The sequence below is a fragment of the Thermobia domestica genome, chromosome 10 (genome assembly GCF_964235325.1).
Source record: "Thermobia domestica chromosome 10, izTheDome1.hap1.1, whole genome shotgun sequence".
In the NCBI taxonomy this organism is placed as follows: Eukaryota; Metazoa; Arthropoda; class Insecta; order Zygentoma; family Lepismatidae; genus Thermobia; species Thermobia domestica.
The window spans coordinates 33,547,727-33,572,723 of NC_137463.1; the positions used below are offsets into that span (position 1 = coordinate 33,547,727).

Genomic DNA, 24,997 nt, shown 5'->3' on the forward strand with positions numbered 1-24,997 from the left:
TTTAAAATTATGTTTGGATCAAAAGATCCAATATATTTCAATCAAGTACTTTCTTGTACGCCTTATATCTGGAGAACTACATATAGTGTAGCCAAATCCAAACTATCGCTTAACTCAGTATGATGTGCTTATTCCGTAGAAAGTACGAAAACTTGATTTAGGGACCGTTCAAAAATTTTGTGGCCCCTGATCCAACAACTAACTATTGGCCAAGATCGTAATCTTTTGATACATTTTTTATCATTCCTAAAATTCTTGTTCTATATACTCTCCTAACAAGTTGACATATTTACTCCACCTTTTTTTTTTTTTTTTTTTCCAAACCCTGCACATCCTTAGAAAAAAATCTTTGTTTTGATCTTTCCAAAATGCTTTCACACCGGCCATCGCCTCGATATAATTTTCAAATTTTTTGTCCCTGATTTTTTACTTGAGCCGGGAAAAAAGATGAAAATTTCTGGGGACTACATCTGGAGAATAGGGTGAGTGTTCGAGCAGTTCGAAGCCTTCTCGGACGGCAACTTTACGTACGGTTGTGTTGTTCTCTTCGGTTAACATTCTCCGTATTCAATGAGCGGAGACCTTTTTTATGTGCAGTCCGTTAGTAAGAATCTGTTGAATGTTGCCGTATGAGATCCCTGTGATCTCAGCGAAACGTCTGATAGTTACTCCTTAATCTGCGAACACAACATTCTGAACTTTTTACACGTTATCCTCGGTGAGGGACATCGAACGACGACCTTTACGATGCTAGTCTTCCGTGGATCCTTACATCATCATGCAACTGTGGAATAAGTAGGAGCAAAGTTTCCAGTGTTTGCACTCAGTCAGTGTGTATATCTTTCGCAGACATTTTTTTTTTCAAACAAAGGTACTTGATGACAGCTCTCACTTCATTTTTCTCCATTTTTTTTAGTGTTATCACCTCGACTGCTCGTATTGAAATGAATGTATCTTCCAGAAATAATAACCTATTTATATATTTTTTGTACAGAGAACTGTTGAGAGTATAGAGAAGAGAAACTATTTTATTTCGATTTTTATGTATATTACAAATGTCCGATTATCGCTACTTTTGGATCATCCCTCGTATAGGGCGTTTTTCGACCAATAAAGCAAAACTCAACAATAAGTTATGTATAATCTGAACGCTCGGAAATTACATTTGGGGTAGGACTGCTACACGTCCTGGAATTTTCGGGATCGTACAAGAATCGCGATCTGTCTCCTGGCATTCCGAAAATAAATTTTGAGACTCATAAATATCCTGGTTTACGGCGAACAAGAGAATAATAGTTTTTTTTCTCAGCATTTTTAAAACTTCTCTTCAGTTTATAGATATAGTATCTCAAAGCACAAAGAGGGTTAAACTTACACTGACAAACCCGTAACAACATTTATTGTAATATTGTCAGTATTTCTCTTTGCATCCGGCTAGAAATCAGGAGTTAATATTTAAAGCTAGTTTTATGTTACAATATTACCTTCCATTAATTCCCTTTGTGTTTCTGGATCAGCTGTGCCTGACAATAGAAAGGAGAAAGTTATGGTTTACGTTCATGTTTAAAATATATTTAGTGGGGTGGGGGAGATTAAATACTTTGTTTTAAGTTTTTATATTTACTACACCAATGCAAGGAGGTGAGTGCAACTTTGCCTCTTTTATTTTTTGAAAATTTTAAAGATGAAAGCATAGTGGCTCGGATTTTCTTTTTTGAAATATAGCATCCCTAATTTCAGGTGTTCGAGTAGAAACACTAAAACTGCTCTGTGGCAGCCAATTCTAGTAGCTATTTGTATAGTCTGTGGAAATCGCTTCTCTTTCCCTTATAAAATACAGTTTCAAAACAAATGGTCGTTTACTTTTACTCTTCAGACTGTATTTTCAAAAAATAAGTCTTTGTTGAGTTCGTCCTTACTACTGTATGGACTACCCATATTTCATATTAAGGTGCTATAGGATCAAAGTATCCTCATATGGACTAGCTACTTCAACTAAAAATTGTCATTTAAAATCATTACAAAATAATGGATTCGAATTTCTTTACAAATACTTGCCTAAAGCTTACTGCTGCTGGGTTAAGTTTCGAACAATTACCAATATACACAAAATTAATCCCTGTTAGTGATATCTGAATGAAAAAAAAAAAAAAAATCTGAACTATAAGAAAGAGAAATGATTCGATTCTTCGTTAATCTATAATAAGCTTTATTTGTACTAGTATTTCCACAGCGTCACACTGGACATCCAACAACTTAGATTTGCTTAATATATACACACAACTTCAATTCTTAAAAAAAGTTAAAAAATTCAATAGAACACTATTGAAAGAATATTACTTACATTGAGTGGGATAAGGTGGAGTTGTTGTAGTTGTGGTTTCTGCGGTTCGAGGTTTCGCATACACAGGCGGATACTCTCCAAATGTCACGGCCATAATTTGTATTAAGCCAAGCAGATCTGATTTATTCTGTAACAAAGAAACTCACAAATATCAGGAAGCTTTTAAGTATAAAAGCGACATACAAACAAAATACACTCAACTTGCAAATCTTAACGAGTAAATCTCCCACACAACACTGATGAAATTTCACAAGCTACATAAGAAAATGTGAAATCCACTCAGATAGTTTTACATGAAAAAATGTGAACATACTTACCGGTAACCAGTCATGAAGATACGGCAGATAGATTTTTCCATTATGGTCAACGAAACGAGACACCTTGATCTGCATATCTGCGGTCGGTTTCACATAGCACATAGGTGCGTTATTCGGATGAGTATCCATTAGCCATATTGCCACCGGTATATTATAGGTATTACCTGTAATCACATAATAGAGAATCTTATCAAATTGTCGCCTGAATAACGGAATAAATCATTTTTATCTATGAAGTAGCCAGGCACGTAGCCAACGGGGGGTCCGGGGGTCCGCACTCCCCCTTCGAAACCAGAAATGAAAAAATTAAGGAAGAATGAAACAAAAAGAAACGAGAAAAAGAAGAATGAGCGTTAAAAATAAAAAGCTACAGCAAGCTTTTGGTTACTCTTTCTTATGAGGAGATTTGTATTACTTGCAATACATGGTGACGAATGAGCGGGATATCCTGGAAAAGTCAGGGAACTTGAAATTTCTAAGAAAGATACGGAATTCTCAGAATTTCTACTACTAGTCAGGGAAATTTAAAGCTTTCGAAAGCATAATGCCGTTTTGTAACAGTGCGGACATTTTTTATCATAATTTTTCGTCATCGCTTCTCTGCAGTATCAAACATATTTCAAAAAACAGTTTTCTACGGCTCCTTTAATCTGTCATTTGGAACAGACAGTAGTTGGCGGAATAATGAAAAAAAAAAAAAAAGTTACGTGGAAAGAAAGTCATGTTGACATTTCACTCAACAGAGAAAAGAACGCAGAAATTGTAAAATATTTTACAAGACATTATTGGATATGTACTTTTTATAATAGTGGATATGTTTTTTTTATAATAGTTGAGGTCATAATAACAGAAAAATTGTTATATTTGAATGAACAAAGGAAGGAACGTAAATATTGTAAAATCTTTTTCAATACTTTTTTTATTCTTTTACTCGAGATTTCTTCATAGTTTGTTACTAAAATATTTACTAACATATCCTCATTTTACTGTCCCAACAAACCAATATGTTGCCAGTAACATAGTTTAGATTGATCGAGCTCCTGGTGTGATAACCACAGTATTCCATGTCGCGACTCTCCCCCCTCCCTTACGAAATCCTGGCTACGTGCCTGAAGTAGCTCGTTTAAACAATGCTCACTAAACGCCTTAGTACATATAACATGGAAGACAATGTATGAAAGAGTAAATAAATTGCTGGTTTATGTTTCTCTGAATGTAAAAGTAAACCCTTCTGGATATGAACTTCACTGAGAGAGTAACATTTTTGGACATTAATTCAGCAGTGAAGTTGGTTTAATGTTGTTTCACTGAGTCAAGCATGGGATGATCTACCAGTATTATGAATTTTGTTCATAGAAGTCGTCATAAGTTCTTTCACACATCATGAAAGTGCTTCTCTGGTAGTAGCGTGCAAGGGCGATCGGGGCACCCCCCCCCCCCATAGAAGAGGAAACTTTCTTATTTTATATATAAATAAAACCTCACAGTTTAGAGCTCTTAAAACTAGCTCTAAGTAGCAGTATTCAACCCACCGCTCCCCCCGAGAAGTCCGTCCTGGATCCGCCCCTGTCACTTTGCAATCCTAGGTGCAAAGATAAAAATCCCGAGTCAGTCATCTTAATTGAGCCATTCCCAGTTTTTCCTCAGTTGCACGTAAATGCTGTAATAATACCTTTAAATACAAGCTGTGACTGGCCTCTTTCCAATATTTCATTGTTGGTTATTTCCAGTGTAAAATCACTTAAATCATATAAACACTTACAATATTTCTAGATATTAATAGAGGTACCTCACTTATCTTACTTTCGGAAGTTATAAATTAAACTCATTCAATCAAAACAAAAGTACGGGTGAGTGCCAAAAGTACATGCCGTTCTGATGTAGGTCCAAAACGCGTGAATATTGTAGTGAAATTGCAGAGGACTGAACTTTGGATTTGAGCATATACCTGTGCCAAATTCATTTTTTTTTCTTTTTTTTTAATCGCAGTATTCTTTTCAGGCACGTCATTGAAGAGTTCTTTTGGATACTACAATATGGTCCAAAAGTGTGGAAATATTCAACGAAAAGGCAGAATTTTAAAAGAATTGCTAAACAATGTAGGTTAGTAATACAGGTAGGGATAAAACTTCTGGACATGTGATATCAATGGCCACCATCTTGAAATATGCCATTTTGAATTCACTTTCGTTTTCTTAAATGGAACCATTATGTTTTGATCCCTTGTTCTCAACTGAAATTTTCTCAGGAATTCAATGCTATGTTTATTTTTGCTTTATCACTTGCCATAACAAAGTTATGACTTTTTATTTATTTATTTGTTTTTACAACGTCAGTCACATATTACATATTTCACCCGATTCAAGAATGTGTTATCTATTCCGTTGTCACTTATTCTTTTTTCCCATTAATCCAAAAACTTGCTCAAAGTGCTTTCAGGTACACTTGTACGCGCATTTGTTATGCGTTCCTTTAGGTAGTTAATATCCCAAATTTTCCACTGAATACACAAGAGACTTGAGATGTCCCGAAAGATAAAAATCTAGGAAAGTGAAATCAGAGGACTACTCCACAGCACTACATCTACCGATTCACGAATTGGGAAACTGCATTCAAATATTCACGAATACCATTTCCATAATGTGGAAGAATATCATCGTATTGGTAGAAGACAAGGACTGTCCCATCTTCAGATAAGAGAGATTGCAAGATATCTTCTTCCAACTTTCGGCGACTCGATTGCTTTTAAAGTACTATTGATAAACTAAGGAGCTACAACATAAGTACATTACACCAACGGGGACTAGTGTCCGATCAGAAGCGAACATTTTGTAGTTCACCTCACCAGAAACGTAAATGTTGTCCTCATCTGTGAATAAGACGTCGTAAACGAAACGGAGATTTTGGCGTATTTGCTCTGTTGCACATTCCTCGAACTCCAAACGCCGATCCGGGTCATCCTCTAACAGGTGCTAATGCATTTGCAGCTTGTAGGGGTGCGACTTATGCAGGGACAAAACACGCATGATGGATGTGCGACTAACACCACTTTCCTGGGACAAATGACAAGTGTTTCGATTTGGACTCTTGCTAAACGTTGCCAGCACTGCTATTGACGTTGTTTCGTCATTCGCTGTCCATGGCCTGCCTGATTTTGGTCTGATGGCCACGGACCCTGTTTCCCTGAATTTCGTGATCAACTTGCTAATGGGTGCCCTATCTGGGTAGCGATTGTTAAAATTATCAGCAACCATCCTTGTGCTTAGCTCTCCTTACATCAAAATGATCTCAATGCGTTCTGCCTGTGTTAAAGCCATGTTATCTCTGTCACGTCACCTGAAACGATACCAAAAAACAAAACAAAACAAAACAAACAAAAAAATCAACTTCGTTACGGTAAGCGATAAAGTAAAAACAAACACAACATTGAATTCCTGACAAAATTTTAGATGAAAGATAGGGACCACACCATATGGTTTCCATTTACGAGAATGGAAGTAAATTCAAAAGTCTCCCACAACCACCCTCTTCCCCTAATCTTGCCCCCAGTAACTTCTGTCTGTTTCGCAAGCTGAAGGATTCCTTGTGATGCAGCATTTTTCATCCAGAAGTTTCCCCGAAGTGCCGTATACCAGTCTCTCTTTCTTTCTTTCTTTCTCTCTCACACACACACAAACACACACCAAAGTAACTCCGCAGATGCTATTGAAAGGTAACTAACCAACTGTGACGATGAGTGGACGTGGAAGGAGATTACGTTAAAAAGTGACCGACATGTTTCCCTCAAATACTGAACATGACCGGAGATACATGTAAAAGACACGTACTTTCGGTACCTACGTTGTAACAGATAACAAGTAATTTGTAATTATATGGGAACAGGAAATTATATAAGAAATAATGGAAACAACCGACTAAACGTACACTGAATTCACCGTGAATTCTGAGAATGAAATAGTGGAAGAGGGGCCAGAATTGAACTTGAGTTTCTTTCTTACCATGCAGAGCACTAACCATATGCCATCCAATCCGTCCCTTATATTCTTACTGCTGGGATAGGCGTTCAGACATTCAGACCACACGGTTTCTGGTTGTGCTTGAACAACAGTGTCTTCTTAATAACCCATGACGCTTGAATCAGATATTATGAGACATTGAGAATACAAACCTATGTTCCTACATCATAGTCTCCATAACTGAGAACTCTCTGAATTTTAGTACTTTGTAAATTTAGCACTACATCAAAAGTAATACGAGATTAATAAAATGAGAAATAATTTAAGAGTTCCACACTGAAAACTTTTTTATTCGCTCGAATTCCTAGAGCCTTCTATTTTAACTACAAACTCTTATCAAGTGTAAGTCACAGAAACTAAATAAATTAAACGAACAAAAAGAAAATTTCTCTACTGCAGATTCGTTATGTATCTTGCACTATTCAATTCGGTTATTGCAACTAACACTTTTTTTTTCAATACTATGTTTTTGAAAATGATTTTTATCTTTAATTAAACCTTATACAGTAATTCTTACAAAATCTTACCTTTGTAGGTGACGGGTATAGTTCCAGCTAAATTAACAAGCTGCTTACTCATACCATTTGAAAACACTACATGAAGAGAAAAGAAAAATGCATTAAAGATTACCAGATCAACATTTTTGTTTGATGTCGAATACTACATAAATACACACATCATCAAAATGTTGCATCACTGCCCCATAATGCGTACCCGTACTGTTACGGAAGCCTGTATTAGTTTGGTTCAACAGGCAATGTCACTGGCAACCTTACGTGAGAAAGTATTGCGAAAGACAAGGGAAGTTAAGAAAGTGTTGGCCCTTGTCAATGTACAGTAGAATGTTCAAGAGAGAAATGTTTAGTACCAAAATCGTTAATTATATATGAAAGGTACAAGAGAAAGACACGCTAAGTCCAAATTACATGATTTTGAGATATTTGTTCCTTCAGACAGCTACAGGCAGCATCTTACCAATAGTATAACAACACTGTCAAAGTAACAGCCTGATCCCATTTTCTGAACGATTAAAGAAATCCCTTGTAAGGAAGAACCAGCTTAGTCCATGCTTTAAAACCACTCTTACGAAATGTAACTTAGCCTGTTTTTCCCCTGTACCCTTCATATATATATATATTCCCCAATTACTGAACAAGAAATTGCATATTGCATAAATGAATTATCACCAAAAACGGCATCAAGAATAAATAGGTTATCAACAAGTGTATTGAAATATGCAAAATCTAATATACTGAAACCTTTGTTAGCACATATTTAGCCTAAACTTGGAAAGAGGTATATTTCCTGATGAGTTTAAGGTTACTGCAATAGCACCAATACACAGAAGTATTCGAGAATACAATCCTGAGACGAATATTCGGACCCAAGAGAAACGCAAATGGAGAATGACGTGCATAACGTTTACCAAACACTGTTCGGGTCATCAAGTCTAGGAGACTGACGACAGGTCATGTAGCTAGAATAGAAAAAAGTAAGAACGACTTCGAAGTTTTAACTGGAAATCCAATCGGAAAACGACCTAAACACAGATGGGAGGACAATATTAAGATGGATCTCGCAAAAATGGGAATACAAAATAAAAATTAGATTCAGTTGGCTAAGGACAGAAGTCAATGGAGAGCTTTTGAGAACGCCGTATTGAGCCTCCGGATTCCATAGGCCATAGAGTTAGTTAATTAAGACAAAGATAGTTTTAAGAATCTTCCTCTCTGCTCAACCAATACAGATCACTATAATAAATTATACCACCATAATTCGTTTCACACTCTTGGGTCAAAAGTGTCTTTAAGCTGACGACGATTCAATCCTTTTGCCCTAGTAATTTTCACGAAATTCACATTATTTATTTTTAAGAACTTTCATGACGTTCTCTAATGCAATGATTTCCTCTCCCAAATCCTTCTGGTGAAGAAAACTGGTAATGGACAACATCTTTTCCTCGTAGTTTACCTCTTTCGTAGCAATACTACAAAACCTTCCTTCTCTTTCACCATAACAAAAGACATCATCAGTTACCATGGAAGTTAGTTGAGCTGAGACCCGTAATGCCTGAGCGTTTCCTTCACGGCTTCGAGAATATAAGTGCCTTGTGCACGTTCCTTGATATGTAGAGTGCTTTATAGAATTGTTGTAGATATCCACTTATGGTACATCTTTCGTATTTATGTCTTCATCTAAAGCACATGAATATGATATAAATTCTGACGACCGTTCTTTTACAAGTTCCTTTAACATCAATAGCAAATTTTGACACGTCGTACAGTTACAGAGAGAAATATTGTTTTTTAAACATTCTTTATTGTTTGGATACAGAATTTCCTCAGCAGCAATGAGATACTTTCACGGACTCATTGTCCATGATTTATATATATATAATTTTCTAAGCTATTGCACAACTCGCAACTTACTTTGACCCACGTTTCAGCTTCTGTCCCGGGCTTTTTAATAAACCCTGCTAGCATTTTAAATCACTTTGTAGACGCTTCAATTTGTCCTTATGATCAACATTGGATACAGACGATCAAAATTGGATGCATGCTTTTACTCATGGTGTTGTTTTATAAAGTGTTCTTTTGACACTAACACCGAGTACAGCAAATTAAACATATTGGCTTAGCATTGATTAGTACGGAAATTAAAAGTACTATACTTTATTAAAAACCTAGCATGAGTCACTTGACTCAACGCTTTTCACTCGTGATGGTTATCCACTGAATGTCTCGCACCAGTAAAAACTTAGGCAATATGTGACATAATGAATATGCTGGCATATGTTGGTAGTTTACAACTAACTACGACGTTAGCTGCATTAAAACTTAAGTACTGCTTACGGCTGGCAGATTGTAGCACATATACTTCTAAATACCGCAATATAGCTTTTTGGCCCATGAGGATCATTCAAATTGTTAACGCGCTCCGGATTGTCAGATAGGTTAAAGACCCCCCAATTTACTACATTGCTTTTATCTATATTATATCATATTTTCTACAGTTTGTCCAACATTAGGATAATATTTTTTCTTTAATGTATATGTGAAAATCCACTGAACATAATACTGTCTCTGACTGCATGAAAATATGCCGATTGTTAGAAACATAAAATAAGTCAATACGCATATAAGAACACACACTATTGTAACGAATATTCTCTCTTGATCTCAACACTTATTACAAAGCTTATTTATACATAAATTCCGTTATTTACGCCTTACGTACTAATTACTTCGTTTTCAATAAATATGCACGTTTTACTATATTGTGTCTTAAATATTTATGTTGGGATCTGTCACAGCTTTTTCACATTTTCAGGAGAAAATAACTAAAAGAAAAATCTACTTACCAAATTGGTCCTTAGTACACTGTAAACCACGATAATGCTTCAAGGCATTCAGTATATCTCTCTTTGTAATATCTTGATTCATATACTACGGAAGAAGAAGAGAAACAACCATATTATGTGGAATAGTAAAATGAGTATTATGACTTTGAAACAAATGAACTCAACTCTAAATTTCGATTCAATTTCCATTTTAATTTTAAAAATTAGGTAATGAACAGAGTAAGGCTACAAGACCGATATTTCTGGAGTTTCGTCTGTTATAGAGGAATGAGAAGTGTGCGGTAACTGTAATACACATGGAGTTGGCAATTGTGAAGAGTTTCAGCCATCCGTTATCTACGGCGATAGTTGTAGGTAGACACAAATGGCGACTCGTTTCGAAAACTAGCCTCGCGAAGAAATCCGCTGTTATTCGACTTCTATGGGTGAAACATATAACCGCGGCTGAAATTCACCAGTAGCTGGTACAGGTTTACGGAGAGATTGTAATGTCGCGTCAGCATGTCGCAAAACGGTGTCGAGAGTTTACGCCTGGTAGAGAAAACATCACCGTGTTACGTTCATTTTTTCACGTCATAAATTTGAGAGAGAGAAAAAAAAACATACCAAGCAAAATCTTAGATTGGATATAAAAAAAAATTCAACGTATTTTAAAGATTCAGTAGCTTGACTAAATTAACCCAATATTAAAAAAAAAAATCAGAATGAAAATCAATAATGATTTCTAATTTACACGCGCAACGGGAATGTAACATTTATCACAGGTTCTTGCTGTAGCGGCAGACCCTCAATGAGATTTTAGCCGATGTGCAATCTAGCACATGTTCGACACAAACTTAAAATGTATCTTATTACTATCAAATAATCTAGATGTTTAATATGAATTTCTGGAATGTAATCATAGATTTAAAGTTGAAGTTATTGTTTATTGATTCACAGAAAAGGAAGAAAAAAATCAAATTACAATTTAGCGAGGTTATTAGTTTCGAAATATGTTAGCTTTCAAAATATCTTGACTTTGTACTATTTCGGTTTTCACATTTTATCACTACATAGATTTCAATATACATGTCATTATTATTACAAGATTGCTATATGCATAGCTTTCCAGTACAAGGAAGAGAAGATAAACATATAAATGACAAATTATTAATAGCTTCTTTTGGTGAGACAATACTCATCAAAATGCGATTATTTGGCTACCACTCTTTCATATTATTATGCATTGATCCATTAAAGCTCATTTAAAACTCAGGAAAATACAAAGAAAGGATTAGAAGAAAAATGATAACATAAATATGTTCCTTGCACGTGCCCATACTTATACTACATTGCTATTCCACTTCGGGAATCATTTCATAATTCATATGTTTGTAGTATATTATAACATTGGCTCATATGCCATGGGTCACATTTTATGTACAATACAAGAAGAAAACACTACATTGATTATCTTTATAAATGAGTATGTACTATATACAAATGAAGATGAATAAGAAAAAAAAATATTTAGTACTTTCCTTATCATGCTATAAGTGTACTATTTAATTATACGGATTCATCAATACATCGCACTAGTCCAAAGAAAAACGACAAGTTAGTTGACCATACCGGAGCTAACCTAGACTTTCAAATTACATCATTTAATTAAGTCGGTACAATTTTCGCACTGGAAGCTAATTTGATAATCGTACTGATGCATACTAGAGATTTTGATAATAATATCAGCGGATTAGCGATAATATTACGATGAGACCAGTAGATGCGTAACGCAACAAGAAGCACTATTCGAACATGATTGTCATGTTACTTGAGTACCGATGAAATAAAATTTAAGCAATTAATGTTTAAAGAGTTTCAAAGTTTAACACAAATGGTACCGTATATTAGGTTGTCATCCTTCTGAACACTTCAGGACACAGAGAAAAGAATATAAAGAAAGGTTTTACCTTCTTACTGACACGTTGGATGTAGCACCTACAATCTTCTGGTTCTCGCCTTCATACTCACATCAGAGATGAAAATCAAGTTCCTGAAAACTATAGCTGTTACTCACAACTAATACCACCCATCACGCATCCCTCGTGGTGTTCGTAGGTGGTTACTCGCTGTGACGCCTACCAAAAAGGTTAATATTTTATTTTTTTACTTCAGAGTCTCCACTGATTTAATATCAAATGTTATAGGTTCTTCGTAGGAAACGAAATTTTTATCAATGTTAGCCGAATGGAGCTTTTTGCTTAACAAATTTTGATTTCTTTACGGAGACCTCTGAACGCGTCACTTACAGCAGGACATCTAAGATGAAGCGTCATGCAAAGCTTGGCCATTACAAACCCCACTGTTCTGCAATATTCCATATTGTAGGACAAACATTATTATAATTACCACCTTAAATTTTGAAAATCTAATGAATTATCAACAAATACAATCTATTAAATTACATTACCAGTTCTTTAAATTAAGATTCAAAGTATTTATACCCATTACTTATTTACTCCTGTCCGTACGAGTCGCATAGGCCAATCACAACCCCCCTCCTCTCTGAAGTAGAAACTTCGGAAGTCGCCATCTTTAATTTCACGACCCATGATGCAATAGCACTCGACAGAGAAGATCGAATCACCGATGTTCGATTGCGGAATGTTTACGATCAATGTCAAAAGTAAGTTTTAGTTAATAATAAAAAAATTAACACGTTCATTATGTTTTTACGTAGAAAATTTAGAAATATTCCGATATACTGTTAGAAATTACTTATGATTAATATTGGTTATATAAGGATATAGTGTACAGTTATTGAATAAGTGTGCAGTTATTGTTATTGAATAACCTTGTCCCCCGAAAGTTTTTATTCATAGTGAAGAAACATTTCAACAACTAACAGTAATAACTAACTCATAAAAACAAATAAAACGTGTATTTGCGCTAATGGCACGACTATACCAAATGGGGGCCACTTAACAAAACAGCAAAACCATAACAATGTAAAGTACCGGGAAAAGGGTACGTTACAACCGACGAGGAGCGAAATGCCTGACACACCACGACTTCAACAGATTTGAACACAGCTCGCGTAGAGGAGATGATTCAGGACAAGAAGATGATCACGTTGCGGCATCTGATGTCAGAATTGAGAATGTCGTTCGGAAGCGTTCGTCACATTGTGCACGATATTCTGTAGTACCGGAAAGTGACAACGGGACTGAACACATGAGAACAGATTTTTTTACCAGGAGGGAACCTTCAAACTCATTCCACGAAGCGACAAGTGCCTCAACTGATATGGAGATTATGTCGAAAAATAACGTAATGCATGTACTATCTGTTGGTTGTATTGGTTATATGAAACAATATGTACACGTTTCACTGTAGGCTTTGTAACCTTACTTTCTGATCACCCCTCGTAGAACTAAGCATTAATATTTGTGTAACCGGAAGTTGGTAGGCAAAAAATAAATAAATAAATAAAATAAAATAAATAAATAAATAAATAAAATGAATGTAACCAAGTCGAGCTCCTAATTAACCACTATTTTAACCTATAATGTACAGCAGGCCGAAGGCTTTGGCGCAACAATTAGCCACACTGACATCAATACCTACCTGTGAAAGATAATCCTTAATTGTCTTTTCATCTGTGCCAAGCATATTTAATTTCGTATGAATACAACCAAATTTGAAACAGGATAGGCGACTATCAACCTAAAGGGAAAAAAAATGTTTGTCAAAGTACTGTATTATCAATACATCATTAATTAAAATATATTCACACACTGAACAATTATACTTAAGAACAATTGTGTTAGTAGGCTATAGAGTTTAATTCTTTTTGAATGTGACATTCACATTAATAAATTTTTTAAAAAAAAGGGAAGAAAAACACACATTTCTCTGGAGAATTAAAATAATTCATTCATACTTCACACAAGAAAGCAAACGAGAGTTCTAATAATTAAAGCAAAGGACGTTTAGGTGAGTTAAGTAAATTACATACAAATTAAAGTTATATTAAAATAAACACGTAATATTGCTAAAGAAAGGGTGAAAACCAGAAACTCATCTCTTATTTCAAGGTAACTGTACTTAACCCTAGATCAACGGAATACAAAGATTGGTCGTACAACGTTCTTTAGAGAAATATGAGTGGATACCTTTTCTTAAACGATACTACAAGATTGCCTGAGAATCGATGATTTAGATTGTTGAAAATGTTCTTTCAAGACCTGATGCACCAAAAAACGATGGAACTATATACAAAAATCTGGAAACGAGAGTGCAAGGATTCGAAATCAATTTCTTACTTGCTCGTAGGTTGCTGGAACTGAGCCCCAACGAGACGGCGAATTTTGGAATTCGAGTCAACAATCCAGGATCTCCAATTTTCTGAGTAATTATACTTATTACTGTCCAAACGTTACTATATAAAATTAAGAATGAACACATCGTGAAAAAAAGAAACATTCATTCAAAGTTAAAACTAATATAGCTATTCATTTTTTGTACTGTTGTTTAGATACTTGTACACTAATCCATTACAACGATTTCATTTCGACCCAAAGCGCTTTCTTCTGAGCATCGCTTTATTATTTTAATTTACAGAGTTCCTATGCACTATAACTAAGGAACATTGTTTTCGTCTGTTTTAAAATCAAGAGTAATTGTAAAACTAAGTTTCGCATTTCAATATTTACAAGAATATTAGTATACTTAATGAAGATTTTTATAACAAACTTCTTCAAAACTTACACACTGGACTGATTCACATAATATGATACAATTTTCATGCTCAGTATCCAGGATATTCATACCATGCAGCAACAAATTCAATTTAAGGCATAATCAACATTACACTACTGACTAGGATCTCAAAATTATCCATACTCAAACTACCTTTTTACATACTCACACAAAATTATTTTTCTTTAAAATTCACACAGCAGCCTTCAGCAATATTTCACATTTGCTTTACAGTCTCATTAAATTATTATAAAATTACCATAATATAAGAAAAAACAGAAAGAGCAGTTGTAAAGCGTCTAGTTAGGCGCCATACTAGAATCCGAATTTACGTAATAGATAACTAGCAAGAGGAAAGAGGGTAATAGAGGGTTGATTGAAACATCCCCTTTCAGTACGCAGACTTTACAAGGATCGAAATAGTGATATAGAACACAACATAGGTGAATTCACAGTGTTTTAAATATGTGTTCTTTGTTTACCATAATGTACTACATCATGTGACAAGACTTAAGTGTTTAAAAGTAGGGATCCCAACCACTACTCTGACTTCTATCCGTGGCAAACACCTTGACTTGAACTCGGGACATACTCATGTCCCACTTGGCCCTAAAACGGCAGAATTAATGTTCTGGAACAGTGCAGAAGCCAAGGGGAATAACAAAGCCGTTATATGTAGATCACAGTATGCCCCCAATGCCAGCGAACATCTATTATGTAATTAAAGAACTTTGATCACGGCTGTAGTCGACTACGAAAGGACACGTGGTCATCCCATAGAATTCCCGTTTGCGAGGGTTGATATGTCAGTGATCCATTCTGTTGCCCGTGCCTCCCTATACTCTTGCGATACACGGGGAGTCCTTGGACAGAAGGCCCGTTTGGGCTGCTTAAACAGGACGGCGACTGTCAGTGCAATTACACGAACACTAAACAACTGATTGATTTCGGTGCAGGACGTCTCCATTCCCATGTTTGTCTCGCAAGATTACTCTAAACTTAGTAATCGTCGAAAACCTTTAAACTAATAATGAGGGACATTGGTATTCGCTGATAAAGAGTTGTTTCTCTCTCGGACAGTGATGGCCATATGTCATAAATCGTGATTTCAATCATTTCCCTCTACACATTTGGATACTTTGCGGGTCCTTATCTTCCAGCAGGATAATACTCGCCTCCACACTATAGGGCAACCCAGTGTGCTTTATTCGGTACACACCTAATACCTCGGTAAAGCATGTATGAGAGTTCGGCAACGGCTCTCGCTTAATAATATCAACTGCAAGTGTGCAATATCAGTTAGACATACAGGCATTTGTATCTGTATGACCAAATAACTGCCCGTGCTCGCACATGCATGGCCAATCAGGGTGGTTGTAAGTGCTATTAGGATGAGCTCTGTATGTTTTTTGATATCCTGTATAACACGTTTGGAATGTTCCATGATGACATGTTGAAAATATCACCTTGCGTATCAACTTTGGGCCACAGTTGTGTTCTTAAATGACTTCCACCAATGTAAATTAATAAAAGTTGTGGAGTAATAAGAAATATAATAGTAATTAGAAAAAAAAAAAATACAAAACAGAGTATGTGGGATTCTTTTAACAAGAAACATCTAAAATATTGATAAAAATGACAATAAGTATATGGGAAACGAAGTGAATATGGTGAAGTTGGTTGGGTATAAACAGTGAAGATCAAAAGGACGGTTTGTGGATGGGATGGTACTATGACTTTCCAATGTTTTCGGAGGGATGTGTAAGTGTCTGGTAAAAGGATTCTGAGGAGACTAGGCTGGAAGGATAGCTTTACTAGAATGATGTAATGTAAATATTACCTTTGTCGTGGAATGTTGGGACAGTCAGACTTGTGTCGAATATCAGGAATATTTTACATTTGAGCTTTTGTCCTTGTAACGTGGGGGAGAAAGGGGGATTTGATGTATGGGTTTGTGTGGTTGGGCACTTCTGGCGAGTACTGGGTAAGTAAAATTCACGAATTTCTGTAAAGAATGGCGGAAAGGATGATAAAAAATGTAAAATAGGTTTCCGCGCGTTTGAATCATTTGCATATAAGGGTGGGGATTATAACAAACTGTAAGCTACTGACAAGGATTTTGAAGTAGATGCTGAAGAATGATGTAATAGAATAGATATAAATTCCACAAATATCCAGGCCGTTAGCGTGAAAATGTTTCTCGTGGTGAGGATGAGAACTTCTGAAATGGATATTGCGAGGTGTTCTAGACTTCGTATTTACGTCGGCACTGAAACATTCAAGTCCGATGTCCATATCGAAGTTCATGACACTTTAGATGGGAAATGACCAAGCGAATTTAGAACATACGTTTAGAGACCGCACGAACGGTTCCAATGCAGGCTACCCGTGGCTCCATAGTAGAAAAATATCTCCTATGAATCGGAGCCAGCTGAAAGATTGGAAAGCCGGTGAGTGGAGAATATATTGTCATAGGCGCACTATAAATATGTGGAAGCCATGCGAGTGATTTAGTATGAAAGTAGTAGTTACATAGGCTATTCAAAATTCTTTCAGTTTGAAGTCTCACGATTATGCCCATTAGACTGCAGGCGACGGATGATTTAGGCAAGTGAATGATGTTAGAAGAATTGATGAAACGAGAATAAGAGGAAACGGAAGTATCCTGTAAAAACCCACGAACACGATATTATCCACCACAAGCTTACTTGGCCGGGGATCAAACGAGGGACCTCACGTACCAGAAATAAGCGCTCTACCACTGAGCCACCCAGTTATATATTCAAATTACATAATGGTACATTGTTCATAATTAGGACAAACTGAGCTAGTTCCATTACGAATTGTACGCTGGGTTCTGAGACTTGGGGCATGAATTTAAACAATGCTGCATGAACAGACACGACCGCAGGTAGTCGAATATTGATGCATAATAAAGTGACATCTATAGAGGATAGGATAGTAACGATCTTTTGTTGAACCTTTGGAGAACATGGAAGTAAGGATGAATATATAGCGTATCAAAGTGGAGATGAGCTTGGTTAACTGGTAACAATGGGTCTCCATGAGTTACCGGGTTAATGGATTTTGTCATATAGCCAATATTATTTAAGTGTTTTTGGAGGAAGGTACAAGATGGTTTGGAAAGGGTCCGCAACTGGACGCTTCCCAGTTATCTTTTTGTTAGCATTATCTGGTTCGCTTTTCGTGCGTTGACATTTTCTTCGTTATACACATACACACGGCGCTTTTATTTAGAAATAAAGACACACGAGTAAGCTTGTGTTCTGAAAAAGATCTAAAAACATCTGACAATAAATCCCAACGAATTTAACACAAAAACTACCAAATTACGATATGAATTTATATTGTGATCAGCAGCACGAAATGGTACTTTTCTTATAATATTTTACTAGATAAAGAATAAATATTACAAAGATGTCCGTAACCCATTCTGCCAGAAAATGAGCTTCAGCCCATTCAATTTCATGGAGTTTTCTGTACTTAAACAACAGATATTAATTAAGTGAATCATAATTGTGTGACATTATTGCAACCGAACAGAGAAAAGGTTACTCTGAGACTTCGAGTCTTACTGTTCATAAATACATATTCCTTTGTTAATTGCACTCTTAGTTCGGATATTTGCATCTATTGCTCTATAATTTGAAATATCACTGAAGGCTCTCAAGTTATTAGGATATATGGCACACGAACATTACTATTGCATGCCAACATAATATTCACCATTTCATCTATCTGGTTATTGTATAACTTTCTGTTTCAAAACATAATTTATGATTTTTTTTCTACAACCTATATAACCACTGGTCTCTATTCAGCCACTTTAGACACTGATGAATGTATCTGAAATCAAGGAATACTAATAATTATCACATTAATTCTTATAAATAAAGTACCTTACGAGAGCTAAATTTGGTATGTGGCAATTCAGTTTTAAAACTAAACAATAGAATAAAATATGTTAAACCAAGAAAATAACAGAAATTAAAATGCATGTGCATTAATAAAATAAATAACCTCTAAAGTCCAATTGAGAAGGCTATTATCCATGGATAAAAATTAAATGAAATCTTTCAGTTTTACGTCCCACGCTTATGACGACCAGGCTAAGGGAAACGGTCATGATGAGAAATGAATGGATTGGGGAATAAATAAAATGGGAGGAAACGGGAGAACCGGTGAGTATATTGGAAGATTGGAAAACTGGTGAATGGAGAATGTATTTCATACGCGCCTCATAAATAGGCACGTGTATCAGGAAGTAATACGAATGATCCTAGTATGAAAATAGTAATTACATATTCAAAATTCTTTCAGTTTAACGTCCAACGGTTATGCCCATTAAGCTAAGGGAAACGGATGGTTTAGGCAAGTGAATGATGGAAGAATGTGGTGGGATTAGAATGTGAGAGTAAGCGGGAGTATACCAAGAAAGCCCACGCACACGGTGTTTGTCCACCACCAAGTCCACTGGGCGTTAGCTGGGATCAAACCAGGGATCCCACATACCAGAGGTGAACTACATTTCAAGGTTGGTTCTGTCAGCTGACTTGCTAAATTTTAAGTAACAAAAACAGCGCTCATCGAATTCCTATTTGGTGCTGTTTCACGATGTTGTTCTCAATGCAATGAAGTCAATACGGAGTGTGTGTGTGCTGTACATTCCCGTCAGTTTTCTGCTTTCCTCTTTTATATCATTTCAATCTACAGCTAATAAAACTTCTATTGCATTCAATGGTTCTTTCCTATCAGTTCTGTCACATCATTCTGAATTCTTGTGACAAAGTGTTTTTTTTTCAAGTGGTGAAAATAACTTACTCTTTATTCAGGGAGAAAAAACTTTTCCTCACTGTGTTATTGTCTGGCAACTTTTCCAAAGTCACCTTCTGTACTGCTCGACTAGCAGCATGTAGGTGGATCTTTCTTTCTGTGGCATCCCATTTCTCCCTACAAATAAGTAAATTTAGCCCTCCCTTCAAAAACTGTATAAACGTGGTCTCTAAAAAAAATACCTTTTAATGTGGAAGGGTATTTCACTTGCATGAAGCAGTGGTATTTTCACTTATTTGAAATGACGTTGATGTGCTAATCCTCAAACATTTAAAACATTTAAATCCTTATTCAAACATTTAAAAAAAAAAAAAAAAGTTGTAATACTCTTGAAAATAAGTGGAAACCTGTGAAGTGTTAAATACAGTAACAATCAATCGGAGTAATCAGAAACCGACTGAAATTATGTCTACGGAATACTGTGTGTAAATTTTCTCTTTATAAGCAAAACAAACTATAATAGAAGATGTAAATGTCCGGTAATAATAATAATAATAATTTGCTGATGATGCTCCCAGCTGGGAAGGAAATTTCAATTAAATGATCAGTACGAAGGCATAAGGTAAATTACTTTACTTTAGAAAACATTATTTCCTCTATTACAGGTTCCATCTTTAGAATAACGAACAATTGAAAGGCGGTCTGCGCCCTTTGCGAGTAGTTAGTTTTTATGCAGTTGATTTTATTTAATCCGATATATAATATACCGTCAAATGGGGTGAATAGAAACACATTTTTGGCTATATGAGTATATAAGTCTGGTGATGTTAAAGATTTCGCGTATCAGATTATTCCAAAAAACAGGTCTTAATATGCTAATGAACTTCAGTAAACGTCATATTAATTTATCAACTACACTTTTCTTCACCTTGATTTTTCTTAATGTTTCTATTCACCCCTACCCATGGGGTGAATAGAAACAATTACTTTATTTTCATTGTTGTTTCTTTTATACTGTTGGAAAGGTAAAAAGAAACAGCGTATTTGTTCAAACGAACTATTTATTTGATACCTGCAAGATATAAGTTCAATAAGACCAGTATTACATAAGTTACAAACTTACAAAACAATAAAATGCACAATATAGGTACAAACGACCATACAGTTTTGATGATATTTGAATAAGATTTAAACCACTGAAATCACCAGAGAAACTTATCATGAGTTGAGTTGGTTTTGAGGTTAACGTCCCGTTCAGCAGCGAGGCTACATGAGACGTGGACCTACTGATTAACGTGGAATCAGAACCACATGAGTTCCCGCCGCGAGTCGAACCCGGGTCTCCCACGCCAAAGGCGCGTACGCTAACCGCTTAGCCACGAAGGAGCCCGAAACTTATCATATACTTAAAGCGTGCTGACGAACTCCTAATAAAACCCAACAGTTTCGTAACAATATCCTCATGTAGTAAGAACGATTCTTCAGAAGTTTCTGAAAATTTCATTGTTTATGAGCTCTCTTATAAAACACTACCACTTATCCATCATGTTCACAATTTCGCACTTGGGTAGTGAATAGTATCATCGAGCTTTAGCTTCTCATAAACCTTTACCACAGCAAAATCACCAGCTTTAGAAAACCATCATCTAGTTCGTGATCGTCTGGAGTGTTGTCTTTCTCCTCTTCCGACAACACAAGGGTAGGTTGAGTTTCGTTGTGATTTGATGAAAATGTATCATTTTCAGAAAACAAACCAAAACTCTTACCAGAAACATCTATTCGTACTCTCTTCTTTCCTTGTTTAATTTTTTCATCTTCTCTCATGCTCTTGAGAAGATCCATAAGGGGACGGTTTACAGTCTGAGATGTCTTTTGCTGTTCTGTTCCTTCTCGTTCATTGTCTCTTTTTGGCAGCATCCTCAGTATTTGGTCTCGACAAAGGGGAAAAATTCCACACTTTTGAAATCCAGCCCTGATAATTTCCTCCTTCAGTTTGTCACACATTTTTTTTTATTTTTCAGAAGACTTGGAAATTTGTTCTTAGATATGGTTGATACATTCCTATCAGGTCCTTTTTTCCGCTCCTCAAGAATTTTCCACTCCTCAAGAAGTGTTTCTATTCACCCCACTAATTAAAAATCATAACAATAACCCAGTAAAGTTAAATTTTTATTAAAAATAATTTACAAAAGAGAAACTTTTACTATGAACGTCAGTAAATGAAACAACAAACTACAAAATAGGCGTATGTTCAAATGCAACAAATATGGAAATGTCGTACTTATCAAGAAAGTTTGAGGAGCGCCAAAATACCGTGTAGGATTTCAGTAACATATTAACGCTGCTGCTGTCTATCGCAGTGTTTCCAACTCACTAAAACATTTTATCTCTGTTGTGAACACTTTAGCCATATAAGACTATGTTAAGAAATTTCAGTTTTGTTGATTAATTTATCGCACAGATAAATCCAAAACTAATCTGGGAGTTCTGTTTCTATTCACCCCCATGTTTCTATTCACCCCATTTGACGGTATAATATTCCGATGCTTTGAATTTGTTTAGTTTCCTATAGATGTTTTGAAAGGCACGAAAAAGGAGAAAGACTGGGGTCTTAAAAATTCAAATTCCTAATGTATTTCTTTATTCTAGTCGAGATGTTAGTTTTCGTCATGACAATGTAAGATTGTAGGCAAGAGAAAGTAACTTTATATATTCCCGATGAAGAGGAGAGACCTTTGTAGTAATTCTTGTATCCGGACAATTGTTCAAAACTAATTTTAGAGATAATTTTAATCGAAATTTGTTGCACGTTTATCGGTTTATGTGAAATACCTGGACAAAGAGATAGAGAAATTCAATTGCTAACTAGAGACATTCAATTGTACTTTTGAATTCTGAGTCAAGATACTGAGAAACTTTCAGACTGCTTCCTTCTCTTTCTGTAAAGATTGTCTCTCGAAATTATTCATCCTTCCTAGATCAAACAACAAATCTAGACGATCGATGAGTCCGCTCTCTTGTAATAATACAACACGCAATGCATGTGAAAACATTTATGCATTGTCTTTAGTGAAAACCAAGTGTGTTGACTCCTTGTGAATATAGAAATCGAAAGCGGTTGCTTTCCTGGAAATGGAAATGTTGAATTTATTTAAGAACAGGTGTCTTTAGCCTTAGTATTCAAAAAATGATTACTTTACCTTATATCATTTCTGCTCTCTCTGAAACCTTCCTTAGTACCGTTAGCTCTAATCACTCTTCTTTCCGTACTTACTCATTCTCGTAATATTTTAAGAACGCAAAATAATTTGGAAACCTATTAAATTTGTAGTATCACTAGAATAGAGGGAAGTTACTAATAAAGGTCTAATCGTCCACACTGCGAAAACTTACCTTGTGCCTCCATGGTTTTTACTTTAATTGGATACTTCCTTCCTCTCTGAGAACATCATAGCACCATTTTATTACTTTATCACCAGATTCTTACTTTTGCATCTCATATTGCAAATTTTGTTTTCGTTAACGATCAATTACGTAGTGCAAACCTTTCAGTGACTGAATTTTGATATTTGATTGCCCTACAATCTTTCCTGTATTTTCCTTCAATTCATGGTTTTCACAAAAACAATATTCATATTAATAATTTATATAGAATTCCAAATATTCCTTTAATATATACTTTTATGTGGTTATCCCTCAATTTATTTTCGGTTGTTGTAAACATTAATTCCGGTAGCAGATTCAAGACTTCGCAAATATTGTGAATTTTAGGACTAAGGTGTTTGAACACTTATTTTGGTTTAAGTGTAGTTTGTCAATTGAGATTTCTTCTTAAAGCTAGTTCTACACTATTGTTGTGAATTTGTGAAATAATTTTCAATTGACAATTCAACTCCAAGTGAGATCAAAATTTTTACGGCTCTGTCCGTCCGTCTGTGGACAAGTATCGAAGCAAAAACCGTAGGAGATATCGAGATACGGTCGTCAGCACTCGATTCAGCATCCAAAGGATAGGTTTCATCTTCTCCGTTACTTCTCTAGTCAAACTCGAAGTTCTTCAAATTAGTCACTTCCGGTTTCAACGTTTATCGCCATAAAACGTAAACTGAAATAGATAGAGAGAACCACTTTTTCGCATACAATTCAGCGTCTTACGACAATTCTGCAACACACTATCGAAACCAGAACTAGTTCAAATTTACTATTACTTGCAGTTTTAATACTTCCGTATTGTATAAACGATAAAAACTATCAAGATGCAGTTTTTTGCAATTGATTCATAGTCCCAAATAGGTTCCATTAACCATCTCTCCAAATCGGAAGTGGTTCAAATTAGCCATTTCTGGTTTCATAGTTTGTGGCCATAGAATGAGAACGGTAAGGGATAGCAAAAAGGGATTTTTGCAAACGATTTAGAGCCTCAAGTCAACGTATCAGGACTATCCACAACAGACTACTGAAACCGGAAGTGGATTATATTTTCTATTACCTCCAGTTTTTATACTAATTTCCGTACAGCAAAAATCTTGATTCACCGTCCCACGAATAGGTTCCATCTAGTCTACTAACCCTATATTCAAACCAGAAGTGCTAAAATTAACCATTTCCGGTTTGAAAGTTCATTGCTATAGAACGAAAACAGTGACAGATAGCAAGAAGCAGTTGTCTGCAAACGATTCAGCGTCTCAAGACAACGTAACAAGACTATCCAAAATACTCTACCAAAACCGGAAGTAGTTCAAATTTAATGGTACTTCTGGTTTCAATACTGATTTCCGTAGAGCAAAAACGGTAAATGCGATCAAAATATGGTTTTTCGCAATCGATTCAGGGTCCAAAGAACAGGTGTGGTCTCCTTCGTTGAAGCTCTATTCAAACCAGAAGTAATTAAAATTAGCGATTTCCGGTTTCAACATTTATCGCACAACACACAAGTTAATAGATAGCGAGAAGTTTTTTTTTTTAACTTCTTAAAACAACACATTGTGACTACGCACAATGTTCCATCAAAACCCGAAAATGGTTTATATTTACTATTATTTCCGGCTTCTATTCTGATTTCCGTTGAGCAAAAATGGTAAAATACATCAAGGAAGAACTTTTTGTAATTGATCCAGTGTGCCAAAGATATGTTCTATCTGCAACCCTAGCCCTCTAGTTAAACCAGAAGTAGTTGAAATGTACGATTTTTGATTTAAACCTTCACCGCCATAGAATAAAAAAAGTAAGACATAGCGAGTATGAGATAGACACCATTCAAGCTTTACAGTCGCTACCCAGCACAAGTTGGTTTATGTTTGTAAGTTAATTCGTGTTTTATGCACTGCAGACTTTATGCCATATGTGCACATGCTGTAGTTATACTCAGCCATTATAAAGTCAATCTGCACCCATTAATGAAACTTCTCTCTTAAGAAAACACATT

General features: G+C 35.6%; 1 protein-coding gene across 2 annotated transcripts in view; it reads right to left on the reverse strand.

Moving 5' to 3' along the window:
• The window catches only part of TSG101 (tumor susceptibility gene 101), a 41,389-nt gene that overhangs the window by 13,957 nt on the left and 2,435 nt on the right, over window positions 1–24,997 (reverse strand). Inside the window, exons 1-6 of one of the 2 annotated variants that reach the window (XM_081727971.1) lie at window positions 18,526–18,544; window positions 13,645–13,743; window positions 10,039–10,123; window positions 7,205–7,270; window positions 2,662–2,825; window positions 2,345–2,471 (exon numbers count right to left, since the gene is read on the reverse strand). In XM_081727971.1, the coding sequence (XP_081584097.1) occupies window positions 2,345–2,471; window positions 2,662–2,825; window positions 7,205–7,270; window positions 10,039–10,123; window positions 13,645–13,743; window positions 18,526–18,528 (544 nt within the window). In that variant the 5' untranslated portion in view covers window positions 18,529–18,544. Of the gene's footprint in view, window positions 1–2,344; window positions 2,472–2,661; window positions 2,826–7,204; window positions 7,271–10,038; window positions 10,124–13,644; window positions 13,744–18,525; window positions 18,545–24,997 lie in introns of those variants that run through there. The other variant, XM_081727972.1, reaches the window with a different exon arrangement.